The 16619-nt window shown below is 40.8% G+C and overlaps 1 protein-coding gene across 1 annotated transcript in view; it reads left to right on the forward strand.

Moving 5' to 3' along the window:
* The window catches only part of zc3h3 (zinc finger CCCH-type containing 3), a 108890-nt gene that overhangs the window by 1358 nt on the left and 90913 nt on the right, over positions 1-16619 (forward strand). The window contains exons 2-3 of the mRNA XM_088918853.1: positions 300-1977; positions 3203-3399. Coding sequence (XP_088774979.1) covers positions 300-1977; positions 3203-3399 — 1875 coding nt within the window. The remainder of the gene's footprint in view (positions 1-299; positions 1978-3202; positions 3400-16619) is intronic.

A 16619-nucleotide genomic window follows, 5' to 3' on the forward strand; every position in this document is an offset into this window, starting at 1 on the left:
TGAAGCCATTGCTACTCCAGGTTATGTTAAATCTGCAGATTAAAATTGTGCTATTGCAAACATTGCTTATGGTTCTCCCTTGTTTGTTCTAGTGTAAAAGATAATGAGCATAAAAAAACAAGTATTTTGCTGATATCATGTTCTTCTTTGTGCTACAGAATACTAAAGCAAAGTTGGCAAAACTATAGATTTTCCACAAAGGCATTGTAATTGATCAATTGAATCCATAAATGCAAGTAGATCAAATAAATGATCTGTGTACTCTCTTCTGACTCCTGGTTCTTGCTCTTTGTGCACAGCTCTTATCAACAACCACAAAAGTGTCCACGGAGATGCCCCTTCAGGCGCTCGGACTTGGAGTCGTCCCCGGCAGGCTACAGCCAGCAGCCAGAGTCGAAGCACAGAGCTCTCCCGCTCTCACCCAGCCCAGACAAGACCCTATGAATCCCAGCCTCCAGGGTACTGGAGGAAGAAATACTCTCTCAGTAACAAACACACTGCTCCAGAGAGTACAGTGGTCATTCACACTGGCCCTGCTGGAACAGCTGTCAAGAGTGCAGTGAGTTCCTCTGTACAGCACCTTCCAAACCAGCCTGTGGGCCCTTCCAGTTCCTCCAGTGTGACAGCAGACCCCCAGACCACCTCTGCTTCAGCCACATTGCTCTCAGGGAACTCTGCTCTGACTGCTAGGCAACAGAGCAAAGGACTCTTAATCAGCAAGCACCAAGCTGCCTTATCCTCCAGCCTATTATTATCTTCAGGTTTGAACAACAACCTCAGTCAGCAGAAGCCTGTGCTGTTGTCACAGGGTTCAGACACTGGTTTGACAGGGAAAAGCAAGACCATAAGGAATTCAAGCCTGACACGGGCTGTTTTAATTCCCAAAGAATCCCAAAACAGCGCTCTTCCTTCAGGACCTGTTTCCACATCCCCCCAGACTTGTGGCCTAAATGAAAATGTGCAGGCCAAGCCCTCGTCATTACCTCGGGCTGATAGTGTTAATGGTTCATCAGGCCATGTAAGTAAGAGCCACGGTTGTTCTCTTGACAAAAAAACAGTGTCTCCAAAAGCAAGTGTCCTGAGAGCTAAAACCACAACTCCGTCAACTTTGTTGCAGGTCAAACCCCATTTCCTCAGCAAATCAGTGAAAGACCCAAAGCCTGCGAGCAGTGATCCTGCTTCCATTACATCTCATCATATCATCAAGAACACCTCTAGTGTTCTCTCCAGCTCCTCTTCACAAACTGATACAGGGTCTGATGCAGGAGATAAAAATGCTGGCAAGCTACCAACTGCCCTCCCGCAGCCTTCCAGTGTCTGGGGCAGAACTGCCTCAGTCAAGAGATCTCGGTACACCTGGGTCAAGAAGACACAAGAGGGGCTGGCTGGGCCCACCCACATTGAGGCATTTAAGGGCTCTGGCACTGCTAAGCCTGCCCTGTCACCAGCCTCTCAACCCCATGCCCCATCACTCAGTTCTGGCAAGAAAAGGACTGTGGCTGCCAGCAGGACCTTGAGGATTTCAAATCCATCCCCACCACCTCTAGGCACACAGCTGCCCAAAGCAGCCAAGACACAGTACACCTGGGTGTCTGCAGCTGCTCGCCCCCCTCAACCCAGCAGGAAGCCCCTGTCCCCTACCCAGAAGGCTGGGGGTTTGTCCAAGAATCTGAAGCTCCGAACGAAACCCACTGCCCCCCATATGGTGAAATCCAAGAAGGCAGGCGGGGTCTCCTGCCCCCAGCAGGCTCAGGGAAGTAAGTACCGCTGGAGGGCTGCAGCACAGACTCAGGCAGCTGCTGCTGCCAGCAGGTCAGTGTACCAGTGGAAGGTGGAAAAGGAGAATGGCCACCGGGCAGAATCAGGGCATTCATCAGTCATCCAGGCCCCCCACAACAAACCTGTCCCCTCCCCCTCCCTTTCCCCCTACAAACTGAAGAGCAGGATGAAGATCATCAGGCGGAAGAGTTCTAGCAGGTGGGTGTCTGAGGAGGGCTGTGAGCCACAAATGGTTGCTGCTGCTTTTTGGTCTGCTGCTAAAATCGCTCTGCAAACTCTGACCTTTACAGATATGGCAGAATAATTGAGTCCATTCATCAGTCAGTTCCTTTTTTTAAATTGTATTAAGGGCGCATTGATGATGGATAGTAAACCTCAGTATTTTACATTGTGGCAGAAAACCCTAGGTTATTCATGTACACAAAGTAGAATGAAGCTGTTTAGAAAAAGAATTTAATAGCAGACAATTTAAAATGGTGTGAAAACATTTATTATACAAATGGAGTATTAATGTTTTAGTCACACACTGTAAGGAGATTCTTATTGTGAATTAACTATGGTTTATTCACTTTTATGCAAACACAATGCCCTTTAAATTTCTTATTTTAACTTTTTTAAAATTTTGGGTAATGTAAAATAAAAATAATTTGGTTAATTACTGCATGTTCTCACATATTCATGCATGAAGTGTTCTGTTACAAACTGCTACCACCAGAGGGAAACAAAACAAGATAACAGGGTTACTGTCCTGGTGATTCACAGAAGATTTTTTTTTTCTGTTATATAACTGGCATGTCTTTATATATCCAGATAACCTCTAAGAACAGTACTTCAATTCCATATCTATAATCTTGAATGGTGTGGTGGCGAGGCAGCTCTTGGGTCCGGGGTTTGATTCAATACTGTAGACGTTGGATGTTCTCCCGTTTGTGTGTATTTCCTCTGGGAGCTCTCCGTTCCTTCGACAGTCCAAGGACAAGATGTCTTGCTTCTTTGGCAACTGTAAACCCTGTATACTTGTGTGAGTGTGCCCTGCAGTGGAAAGTCCAGTCTAGGGTGAAGTCCCAACTCGTGTCCTGTGCGCCACAGCCTTCCCCAGAGCAGCCTAATGAAAGAAGGATCTGATCCTTTAAATCATATCGGCTGAGCAAATAAAAATGTCAAACTTTTTGTTTCCTTGTATTTGTGAGCAGTTCTGTGCTATGACAGTGGCAGTTTATAGCGTGGAAGTGACTTAAAAGGTAAAAGAGAAGAAGCGAGGTGGGGAAAAAGTGCCACTTTTTTAGAAGATGGTAGAATCTCCATGATAAGACCAGATTTAAGAAAGACATGTCGAGTCGCCTGCTGCAGGCAGGCGATCTGTGTTCCGAGCCTGTGAGCGTCGTGCTGTGATAACTCTCAGTATGGCTGTTCCCTCCTGTAGCGTGGCTGCCGTCGACCGGAGGGGCAGCGCTGACTGGCTGATGGTGAAAACGCAGTTCTCCTTGCGCCGACGCAGGCAGTCGGTGGGGAAGAGTCCGCCTTTAGCCAGGAGAGCCCCAGCGAAAGGGCTGGTGCCCATCGGCCGGCATAAACTGCGCCGGCTCCCCAGCACCAGCAGCCAGGGCTCTGCCAGGACAGGTAGGAAAAGGGGAGCAACGGGGGGTGGGGTGGGGGGGTCAGATCAACAAGTTCTAATCTGAAACTCTGCAGCTCACTCTGCTCTCTGTTTTTTTTAATTATCCCCATTTAGACATTACTGTCGTATTCAGTGTATGTGAAATATTAATTCCGCACACCCTTTGAACTTTCAGCACCACTGAAACAGCAACTGCAGTGTCCGGCAAACAGTTATAAGCAGCAGTAGGTTATGTGTGAAATGAGTTGAAGATGTTTTAGATGGCAAGTAAACATATTGACTCAGTGAAAAACAATAATTCTGTACAAGACAAATACTTTGAAATGGCTTTCCTGTGTCACCGGAGCATTCCTTGACTTTTATCCCAGGCTGTGTTTCTTTCCAAGGGTGTGTGAGCTCCATACAAAGCCTAAGCAGCTGAACTGCACTGCTGTCTGTCTTGGGATTGACCGTTTCTTTGTGGCTCTAGTTTGTTGTGTTCATTTTCTGGTGGGAAGCCTCAGCAGTGATACCGATGATACACTTTTCCCATTGTTTTCCTCTTCAGTTTTTGTTGATTTTAAAGTGCCTTAAGAAGTAATATCTCCATATTTAATACTTATAATTGTGATCTCCTGTCTTGCAAACACATTTAAAGCCTATTATTTTAGTCACTAGAGGGCATCCTTGGCCTGTTCTCAGTTCATCCTCATCAGAGTTCACCATCACAGCAAAGCTGTCACATCCTGTTTTACAGACAGGGCTAAATCATTTGTATTAGATGAAAATGTAGTAATATTGTATAGTACTCTTTTGTACTATAGTTAACAGATTTGTCTGACAGAAAGGGGGAGGGAAAGGAGTTTTTCAGACTGAGAAAACTGATTCTAGGTGCTTTCCAACAAACATTTAATCCTCCCTTTAAGAAGCCAGCAGGTTTTATTGTTTATTGTAAGCAGCTGTTTGTTGAGGTGTGGAAAAAACAATTACAGCTGGGAAGTATTGTGCACATATATTTGGAGTGAGTGTCTATTTGACTTCATTCTGATGTGTGTATCTAGCAGTGATTGGCTAGCGGTATCTTGAAGCTTAGACCTCCATAGTGGTTGCCTCATCAGTTTGTTTTACTTAAAGGAAATCACTTTACATGAGTAAAGTTTCAGCAGCAATCAAACATCAGCAGGTTCTCATTATCAGCTAGTGGGAATTTTGTTGTACTGCATTAGTCAGCTCCATCAACAAAGTATCAAAAGGGTTTGTAAATTACTAGATGAGTCTCTCCTCACACAGCTTACTTCTGCAGCTCTGCCAAAGATACAGAATCACACCAGACACAGTTTCACAAACGTCTGCGTCTTCCTCCAGGGTACTGTCTGTATTAACTTCTCACCACACTGTTTCTTACTTGATGTTGTTTTACATACATTTTGGCTAAAAGTATGACACAATATGCAATATCCATTCAACAATTTTCTAACTGTTTCTTTGAGTTCAGGGCTGTGGGAGAGCCAGAGCCTATTCTGGCATGCAGTGGGTGCACGGTGTGACACACCAATCCATTGCTGCCCAGTTAGGAAATATGAAGTGTAAATTAAACATCTTTTTTTTTGTGATTAGTTTAAAGACTTTTTTCTCAGTCTTGCAGAAACATCAGATCACTTACAAACTTTTTTGTTCAACAAAAGATGTTACCTAGAATGCACATAAACAGTATTAAAATCAGTATCTGAGGTGGCCTTGTTTTTGTTTTAGTAATTTACTGACCAAAGGATTCCACAAAACATTAGACCACTAGGATCAAAGCACTACCCAACAAGGCATTGACTGAGTCATTTGCAGCTGTCCAAGCACTTACTGTCTCACCTTTGGCACCATGGTCCAGAGCAGTAGAAAGCTCTTTATAAATGATATCAGGACAGGCCAGAGTCCAGTGATGCCGGGGCAGGAAATGTGAGACTCCCAGCCAGCATCTTTTCAGCTGCAGTCAGGCCAGCCAGCGAAGTCCGTTTCTGCCACTGTGAGAGCCGCAGATAAGAGTCATCATCAAAAAAGAGGACCACGTTAGATTATGGATAAATCTTATCTGAATAACAGACATACAAAGAAGACACCTGCTTCCTGTACTTCATCGCCTCTGGACACCCCCACAATGTGTAAAATGATGTCTGCAACATAACTAAGGACTGTCTCCAGGACTAAGGACTATCTCCAAATGATAAACTCATAAAAAACATTTAAGTAGATCATTACATGATTATCTCCTTTTTTATAAGGATAATTCAAGCACAAAAACCCACAGAATGAAAGAAATGTTTGGCCAGTGATATTAAACGGTGATATTGTGACGAAGCATTTAACCATGTAATCACTAGATAAACTAGAACATTGGCCCTGATTCGTTCATAAGTGAGCTTCAATGGATTTGAATCTCCATGATAAGACCATATTTTTGTTTTTAGCCTTTCATAATCATGATCAAAACCTTGCTCTTTGCTTCACTATCATCTGTTTCTTTTGCACGAATTATGATAAAATTGACAGTTTTGTGGTTATTGTGGTTAATTCCAGTCACATGCATATGTATAGCCTCTGGTGCTAACTCTGAAGCAGATGGATAGTGTTAATGTTTAAATAAGAAAGCAGAGCACCCCTTATCAGTGATAGAAGAAATGATATTCTGGAAAATAGCTTGTTGGGGTCAGCTGCTACAGAGATTTTGTCAAAGAATTCTTCACACTTTCTACAGGTTTTTATGATAATGGCATTAAAAAAAGATTTTTATGTTATTGATTTTTTTAAGAAATGAGTTTGTAAATTAAAATGTACTTCATCTAATTTTCAGTCTTTCTTTCTCTTAAATAAGTAGATGCCCTACTACTAGCAGCTGTATCAATCCTGCAACTCACAACTGGGAATCCACTTAAGCTAAGCAGGTGTGAGCCTGGCCAGTACCTGGATACGAGGCTTTGTAGGAAAGCTAAGGTTTCTGCTGGAAGAGGTGTTAGTAGGACCAGAATGGGGGTATTCTCTGGTCTGTGTGGGCCTAATACTCTAGTATAGTGATGGGAACTGTACGCTGTAAAAAAGGTAACGTCCTTTCTAATGAGATATAAAACTAAGGAGTTTCTCGAAGAGAGTAGGGGTGTTAACCGTGGGGTCTTGGCCAAATTTCCCCCTGGCCTTTACCAAATATGGCCTCCTAATAATCTCTATGAATTAGCTTAATTTCTCTGCCCTCCTGCCTACTGATAGCTGATTTGTTGTGAGTGTACTGGCGTCGCATCATCCAGCATATTGTTAAGGGGTTTGCGGTTTCATTTCTTATTGTGCATGTTAAGATGGGCTTTTCTCTAGCAGACAGCAGTATGTCCAGTGGGGGGCAGCCTTGCCTCTGCTGCAGCATTTACCGAACATAGGGTGTTTGGTAATTGATTGCCCAATTCAGCTGTGATGGGGAACAAGTGCCGATAGCGAGTAATTTGCAGCTGTAGACTGCCAGCACACAGTCCCTATCAGGCCCTGGCATTCATTTCACATAGCTGATAAAAAGGAGCTAATACATAATTATCCTTTGCAAATTGGATTGTTTTAACTAACTGTAGAATATGGCCTGGTGGAAGCAATCCCTGCTTTACAGCCCTCCCTCCCCCTGCCTTTGTACAGAGCCCCTATCGCAGTATAATTGCCTTAACTCAATGAATTTCTCCGCGCATTAGAAATTCCATCACTATCAACATTAAGCCTTACTCATTGTGATAGCTAAGAGACTGTCCATGTCTTTTTCTCTCTCCGTCTCCCCCTCCCATTCCTCCCTCATCCACTTTAACTGGCAAAATTAATCAGGAAGAGGATTTTAAACATTTACTGGTGCGAATGAGGTTAGGCCTGGCTGTGTATTGCAGAGCAGATAAGGGGAGCTAATAAAGAGCAAATTGAATTACTAATGATTGGGGCTGGAGCGTATTAAAGATGAGCATTAAAAAAAAGGAAAATGAAACACGATCCTGCCTGGCTTTGTCAAATAAGGAAATCGATTTCCCCTCTCTCCGGCGTGGCGTGCCTTAATTTCTTTTCAGCTATTTATATGTTTGATACACAGGCATTTATTTTGTTCATTGGTTATCTGCAATTTAATTTAAAGAGTGCATAAACATAAGGGAGCCGTTTGGGCTGTAATGAATCGAGTGGTGGTGAAGGCTAGCAGTGATGCACAAATAACATCATAAAGCAGATAAACGCTGTAATTGGATTGCTGACCGCCTGCTTCAGCAGCCTTCCTTCTCCGAAACCGTGGGAGCTGAGGCAGTTCCACCTTTTCTGCTCACCCATGCACGGTTTTTTAGGACAGCTCTTTCCAGCTCATACTGGTGAAGGGGCATTTTTCACAGTGAAAAGTAGTTTAAAAAAGCTGAACACTACAGGTTGAAAGGATCACTAGAATCCATGGCAGCAGTTGCACTCTTGAGTGTAAATGTCAAAAATGCAATATGACCAGATTATAGGTTCTAATTTAATGTGTTGTTGTGTGGAGTTTCTCATGTTCGGGAATACGTTTTTATTATTAATTTTTCCTGGTGTATTAATGTTTTTTAAGGACAAATACCGATGTACACAAAACTACAGTCCCCAATTTTTTAGTGTTGTTATTAACTATTGGTAACGAACTAAATTAATGAATTAATTGAAAAATGACTAATTTTGAATTAAGCACAAAATCGTGAACTTGGTGAAAGTCCTGTAAGTCTTCATGTTGTCGCAAACCGCTGGTCTGGCCACGGGTGAGAGCGAGAGTTTGTGAGAATTGTGACGTGAAGCGGCCCTTCCTGCTCACTAGTCACTGTAACGACTAATGAAATGCGAGGTATGAGCAAATAATTACAGGTTGTGCAGCAGACATTTCACCGCAGAAACATTCCAACATGATCTCCATGCAGTTGTAACTGTTGGCGAAACCACTATTTCTATTGGATTAAAAGAGATGTATTCACATGCCTGTTTGTTTACAATGTCATAGGGCTGGACCACGTCAAGTTCTGTTGTCTTGTTTTGAATGTCAGAATGTAGTACTGCACATACCGGGATTTTTTATCTGTTTTAAGACATAAATGGGAGGTTTTACACTTTACTGTGTACATTTACTTTTATTATGGTTTAACATGCACTCATCGTTGCTGATTCTTCCTAACCCTGAAATATAAAAATAATGTTACAGTTCACCTTTAATACGTTTTAAACCCTGTGGCATACCTACCATACCAAAGCTGTAAAGGGTGTAGGACATATCGGGAAAACTGAGTGTACTACAGAGAAATTACAATATTGAAAATATTTCATTCAGTCCTTGTTGTTTTAAACTGTTACTGTTACAGATCAAAATACATTAATTTCTTAGTTCTCTACTAGATAAATCTTCATTCCATAGGGCTGTGAAGAACAGTGTGCATATCTTGTAAAATTAGCATGATCATTTGTAGAATTCAGTTTGGGAAGCCAATTTACAGTCACATTCCAAATCCTCCAATGTGTGGGAGAAATGTTGCTCCATCTTCGGTATGCCAACAGAAAAACTTTACAGCATTGAGAAACAATTGACTTTGTGTGTTTTCAGGTCATGGTTATTGTAACCTCATGAAAGAGTAGGAGGTAAATTGGTTGATAGGAAGCTCCTGTGATTGTGAAACATATGTGAACTCTGTACATTTTAGGCAAAACTGTTCTGTAACAGCTGAATATGTTCATCTTGTGAAGACTTACTGGTTAATTAGCAGCCAAAATGCCCATTTATATTAAAACAATACTAAAACAATAGGTGGTCAATAATAAGGAATGAGCTCTCCTAGTACTTGTTGTTTTAGCACTGAAAAGAACATAACGTTCATTAAAAATGTAACAGGTGGAAGCAGTGAGCTCTTGGAACTACAGTAGCAGACAGTCCTGAATATTACTTTGTATGAAGTGAAAATGTTTTAGTTGCAATCAGTGTGCCTCACATTTGTTGTATATATTATAAATAATTGTGGGAAAAGTTAATTTATTGTGTCGGCTTTTGTGAACAACCACTTGACCTGAAAGAACAATCAACAGTATTTGTACTGTGTGATTAAGGCTGTGCAGAATATTTGTAATGTTCACAGGTTGGTTTACAAGCCCCCTTATTTTAATATAAAGCTGTCGGAAAATTGCTTGTCCATCTTAATACAATCCTGCTGGTTCATGGAGAATGAAAGCATTGCTCTTTTCTTCAACAGAGCTTTGGTTTCTTTTGTCATGTCTCTTTGTCAGTCTCTGTGCAGTCCTTAAACAGTATCTATGAGGAATGTTGAGGTACCCTTCACCAGACAGATAAGATGAAATTTCATCAAGGCATTGTTCAGTAGAACCCTCAGTGCAGGTGAACTAGAAAATGTGTCAATTGTGTTAGAAATGAATGGTATGGAATCTTTGTTAATAGTAGTGATCACAATACAGAAAAGAAGCGCAATAGGAATTTCTTATAATTTAAGTATGACAGTTTTGGTGGTATTTGCACTTCTTAAAATTAATATTTGAATGAGAAGGACATTTTTCAGATCTTTTTGCTCCAGAACACAATTATGTTTGCTTCCCTGAACATAATTGTAACACTTTGAAGTTGCAGTTTTGGGATTCACATTAGATGTTTTTGTGACAGAGACAACAAAAATGAGAAATAAATCTTAATTTAATCAAGTTAATACATTGACTTCCTGAACATGGTGTCAGTTGAGCCACCTGTGTACGAATAAAAGTTCAACCAGAGACATAAAGACACGCATATCTGTCATTGTTTATAAAAGTAAGCAATCATTAATAAAATAAGGTTTCTTTTTTTTTCTTTTTTATTATTACCAGATCATCAGGTTAATTGAAACTTAATTAGCTGTTGCACACCTATATTGCACTTTTTTGTGTCAGAGAATGTAGATCATCTTGGTGTTTTTGCTATGTTACCTGAAGCAGCTCTAATGTAGTAGATGGAATGTTGCTACAGTGAAATATCGGGGTTTTGATTATTTGATGAGGTGGCAGACAGTAGGATGTTTGAGGGAAATGTGCTGGGAGAAGATAAGGGAGGCATTAAAGGTAAACAAGTGCTTTTCGTTACCTATACAGACTTGACACTTGACAAAGTTTTTTAGAGGGATTCTCGCTATAACTCTTTTCTTCATGCAGGAGGCTTTATAATCAGCATTTTTCTAGCGTTCATCACATGTTGCATGCCTGTGATTACATCCACTACACTGTTCTTGCTTCTCATGCATCCTTCTTGTTGCGTCTGCTGACATTTTAGAACGCCATGCTAGCTAGTCAGTGTCAGCATAAATATCTTTTCAAGGGAATGCCATTAATGTGTGACTTCCCTTTAAGTTTCAAGACATTCAGTGATGGTATGGTATTTTTTCTGTTATGTTCCTCTAATTGCCCATTGGATTAACATGTATAGTTACTATCCACTTGAAGATCGTCATAATAATCATTAAAGATGGGATAGCATGGTACTTTAATGTGAATGGTACAAATACAGAATTTCAACAACTCTTGTGGGCTAAGAGTTTGGCTTTCATAATGTTTGCATTTATCGTTAGCTTCAGTGGTGAACTCCTACAATATCTTATTTAACATGTGAATGAAGAAGGTTTTACACTTTTTAAAATACAGGTTGGATTTGGAGAATTGTGGTCAGTAGCTTTATGTTACAGTTTTGTTGGTGGGGCCAGTCTGTTTCATTGCTTTTGTTACTTTGTAACATCACCCTGAACCAAGTTGTAACAATTTTTGAGAAAGGGGTCATGAACAGGCAGCCAATGGGCTGTCAGCTATAAACAGTTTCTGAAATATTTGGTGTAAGCTGCTCAAGTCTGATTGAATAAAAACACTCTCAGATGTTTGACTGATAAAGTTGTGGAAAAAAATGTCTTCCCCCTCCTTGTTACGGTTTTTCTTTGCTTCTACAATTTTGTAGGGGTTAGGTGAAAAAAAAAACACTTTCGCATTAGGCATTTTAGGAGCTGTGAAGACTGTTTGGCCGTGCTGTTTAGTTTTTGGACTAACATCAGTGTTGAAAAGTTGTGGATAAATGTTAGGCACCTTCTGCTTCAGTGTCTCATTCTACAAAGTTTACAATGACTGTGCCCTTGCAATTTTGTATAGCGGCTGAGGGACATGTCTAGCACTGCACAATGTCCGAGTGGAGGTCTGTTCACCACCAAGCAGGCTGGCCACCGTCATGTACATGTCTACTGCTTTAAGGCACAGTAATAACTGAGGGATTGAGAGGGGGACCTGCTGGATATGAATTCCTTGTTTTCCTAAAGGGTCTATTGATATTAGAAAGTGAGGTGTGGGCGTCATTTGATGGTGCCTGATTTGAAAGCCAGGGAAAAACAAAAACATAAAATGAAACATGTTTAAGAAACGAGTAAAGAGCTGCTTTAGTATAATACTAAAAGAAAAAAAAAGCTTTCAAGTAAAATTTGAGCATAAGCTTGCGTTAAAGGTTTCCATTGAGCAGTCAATCTGGGAGCCTACTTGAAAAGTCTGGGAAGGTGGCAGCCTGGCCTGCAGATCCTGCAGCCTATCCAGTTTGACTCCTCTATTTAGACGGGGGTCTGCTGGAAGGTAAACTCAGACATGGGTTGAACACATGACCCCTGACCTCCAGTGGCAATACTGAAAGTGTCAACTGCTTTTATTTGTTTCTGTGCTAGCAGTGGGGTTAGGCAGCACTCATGGACCTTTTGGGCTTGTGAAGTGTGTGTGCGTATGTGCACCCCCAGGCAATAAATCGCCCAGCCCTTCCTGTCACCCTGACATGTGCTAAACAGGTTAGGGCAGCGGGGAGAGCTGCCATTGCTTTATTTGGTGCTGTGTCTGTGCTCCCTTCTCCCTCTCCATCAGTCTCCCACCAACACCACCTCCTCCTGCCACGGATATTCAGGCACAGGGGCCAAAGGGTCAGTGTTTATTACCGGCTCTGTTGTCAGTTAGCCCAGAGACTGACTTTCCTCATAAATCATCAGGCTCCTGGCCCATTCCAGCTCCCTTTCACTTGTGTTCTTCGGCCCCCCTGACCTCAGAAGGTGCACAAATGTTTAAGTATTTGGGCGGCTGGGTACAGAAGTTCACATACTGGGCGCAGGGCTGTGGTATCAACACTCTCACTGACTCAGAGTTGGGTTACTGGCATCGCAGGGGTCCTGGATGGCTGCCCAATCCCTGCCATTGCCTCAGCCACAGGGCTCCTGTTACTCTGCTGCTGAGCCTTTTTATTTGTTTTATTCATAAATCAGTTGATCAGGAGAAACTGTTGTGTTTTTTTTGCAGTGCCTTCTGCAGTTTTATACTTTACACCATTGAATTGCATATTTGTTTCATTGATGATTGTGGTTAACAATCTTTGGTAAAACTGGCTGTTTTTCCTTATTTTTGCCTTTTTTAATCCTGTCCATTGGCTGAGTATGAATAATTGGTGTGTCAGCAATTGTACATGTCATTTTCAGTATTGTGAAGCAGAATTTCAAGGATGAGTGCCAGTTATGCTTGTTTGCAGACACAGTTAATTGCTTCAGTTATTTAATTGAATAATGGCTTGACAAATTCAGTTTTTTGGAAGTTTTAATACTTGGCCACCGTAGAAGCCAGTTATTACTGCTACCTTTTTTATTTTGTTAGTATATAGTATGTAGCATTTTAAGGCATTTGTTAGTATATAGTATGTAGCATTTTAAGGCATTGCACTACTTACAATAAGTGAGTCCAATATTTTTAAGTTCTGTCTGTACATTAGATTTAAACCCAAAACTGCCTGAAGAGGACAGATTAAACACATGTACACTTTTCTGTGGTTCAGTTGTTGTTCATGCTGAAAATGAACTTGAGGATTTTCTAGCATGAACAGTCCATTTCAGATTTTTCCACAACATTTTGATAGGGTTTAGGGCCTTACCTTGACTTGGCCTGTCCAAAATATTGAATTTCTTTTTCTTCTTCCATTCTCTTGTAGACTTGCTTGTATGATTGAAATCATTGTCTTACTATATAACTGAACTGCACTTAAACTTCAGCTGATGGACAGATGGCCTGATATTCATCTGTTGAATTATCCGATACGGAGCAGAATTCATGCAGCAAAGCATCCCCAAACCATGGCTCTGCCACCATCATGCTTGACAGTTGATATGAGGCTTTTGTAGTGAAATGCAGTATATGGTTTTTGGTAGACATACAGTACTGTCACCCTGAAAAGTTCCACTTTTAACTCATATGTCCATATTGAGTCACTCAGGTGCTTTTTGGCAAACTTGAAATGAGCATTGGTGTTCTTATTAGTGAGCAGTGGTTTTGGACGTGCTACTCTCCCATTTTTGCCAGGGCTGTTCTGAATTTGGAGTCATGAACACTGACTTTGGCCAAGATGAGAGAGGCCTGCATATCCCTGGATGTTGTTCTGGGGTTCTTTGTGACTTCTGGACGGTTTTCCACAGGGCAGCCAATGTTGGCAAGCATCACTGTTGTTCCCAATCCTCTCCATTTTAAGAATGTTTCTGACTGTGGGTCAGCAGAGCTCCAGAGCTTTAGAAGTAGTTTTGTAACCATTTCCAGACTGATAAGCATCAATCACTTTCTCTGAAGTCTGCTGGAATATTCTTTTGAGTGGAACATGACGTACCTCTAGAAGCTATGTGGTGCTGATGAGAGCTAAAGTATGGGAGTTTTACTGTGTATAGAGCAGGTCTGGCCCAGATCATCTAATAAAGTTTACTAAAGTATTCATGGAGCTGACCCTAGTTGTCCCTTTAAATTGAATTGATAGGACTTTTTGGGGGTGCATTAAAGTTTTTCACACAGGTATGTTGGATGGTGGATGATTATGAAATAAACAAAACAGCCACCAAATATGGTGTTATTTGTTCAATCAGACTCTCTTTATATTTCACTGGTACTCACAAGAAGCTGTAATAACATTTTGTGGCGAAAATATGCAAAAATTCAGAAAATGTAAAAGGGGGCAAATGCTTTTTCACGGAAGCGTAAACGACACGTCGGCATTAAAACCCAAGTCTCGTCAAGGTCATTGTTTCCTATTTTGTATTTACAGTATGTTTTTGCTACTTGAGTTCAAATCCCTGCACTTGTCTGCATTAAATGTCAGGTGAATTTTATCTAAATCTTTTTGAATTAAATTTACTGCTTCTACAGTATTAGCTGTAATCCACCTAATTTGCTATAATGTGCAAATGTGGCTGGTTTGCTAACTTCTAACTACTTCTAACTATATAATTGATATAAATTTAGTGCAGCGGTCCTAGATCAGGTCCCTGTTGTACTCCATCTATTGCTTTGCCCTATTGCACAAATGCACACATTTCCATTAATTTCAAGAACCTGTGATTATTGAGAATTAATCTTTTGTGGGGATTTAAAAGCCTTAAGACTTTGCTGTCAAAACCTATGTTTCGTTTTTTGCAATCGGAACAAAGTAAAATATGAAGTTTACAGATGAAAGGCAATTAGTTGATCATCCAATGATAGGCTAAAGATCTGAGAACCCAGTCATTTCCAGTCAAGCCCCTGGTGACTCAGCATTCGTAAGATGACTCAGTACTTTATTCTGCCCATAAGGTATGTTCTCAGTCTAGAATTGTGATATACTTAATATCCATTGTTGTTTCTTGTTTATTAAAAATCTTATTGTTGGATGGCAGAGAAAGCATTGTATGATTTGGCAGTTAGTGGCAGAAATGGAGCAAGCTGATATACTGTATAACACATCAACAGGCTTTTAAACATATATGTAATAAAGCATTGCCGTACACTCTTTTGCCATGTAATGGGAGCAGCCTCTGAAGTAGGTCCTGATGCAGAATACACAGTAAAAGCAGTTTTCTCATCACCTGCATTGGGGTCCCTGCAATGCCTTGTAAGTATGGGCCATTTCATTTTGGTAGAGACTGCACTGTGCTGCGTGGACATGCTGTTGTCTGTTCATTAATCAAACTCCAATCCATGGGCCATCTGGCAGCCTTCCTGACAATCAGGCTATTCAGTTAGTGGGCAGAAATGATGAAGGAATGTGTGCAAGTGCAGAGCTCTCTTCCCTCCCTCCGCCAGCACGGACTAGGACCTTTCCTCTCAATCTGCAACTGCTGGCAGGGGCTAGAGTTACAAACAATGACAGCTGCACCAAGAAGATACGTGTTTTCAGAAATACAAATTAATCTGCCCGTAATGTACCCAGGGGTTTTTCAAGCACAGGCATCACAGGCTGTTTTGGGACCTGTCTTGAGAAGCTTCTTGCCACATTTAGAAACATTGGCGTGACATTTTTTTTTGCCAGTGATCTATGTAAGGGAGCATTTTGTGATCATTCGTTTAGCAGGACTGTAAGAATTAAAGAGTTCAGGTAGACATTTATAAATGCGGAAAAGTGGTGTTCTAAAAAAACAGCTTTATATATCCCCAGCTGTTCCTACACTTGAGCAACCTAACTGACTCTTCCTGATTATGTTTCGCTGTACTTTTCTGTAACTTTGTTTTCAAGATGGCTTCTGTTATGTCCTGTTGTCAGAACAGTAAGGGTGATGTTCTCATTCATCCTATAGTGTGTGAAATGTGTCTTAAATTATGAAATATTTATAAAAATAGAACTGTTTCCATCTGAGCAAATTATTGCATTCTTCAATGAATGATTTAGAGTCCTTAAATTGGAAATAGAAATCCCTCTAAAAACTTTCAGGAACAATTTTTGAGATCCCTGTCTAAACTGCTTAAGAACCATTATTTGTCCCACGCTGCAGGATAATATTTTGATTATTTCACTGTTGTGCTATATTTCACTTTTGTGTTTTTAGCCACAGATATGTTAAACACTGTCAGTGTTCTCCTTAAAATCAAACTACACATATTTCCATGGAGTAATCTAAATTCTCTGTGAAGGTGTTTATTTTTGTTGTTGCTAATTCACAAGTCACTTTTAATGAATTTCCCATTTACAGAGGCACACAAGTGCTTGCATTTTTTAAAATGTTGATATGTATAAATGAAAATTCCTTTCTGCATGTCGTATTTAGTCACACTAAGAATTTATATGTTATTGTTGACTTCTGTCATTACTTATATTGTTTTGCTTATATTGAAAAGGCACACTCCATACAGTATAACAGCTCTCACACTCTTTACTAGACAGGGTCTGGATAGAACTTTCTTTCTGCTACAGTACCTTTGC

Source organism: Atractosteus spatula, chromosome 6 (genome assembly GCF_055471065.1).
Source record: "Atractosteus spatula isolate fAtrSpa1 chromosome 6, fAtrSpa1.hap1, whole genome shotgun sequence".
Classification (NCBI taxonomy): Eukaryota; Metazoa; Chordata; class Actinopteri; order Semionotiformes; family Lepisosteidae; genus Atractosteus; species Atractosteus spatula.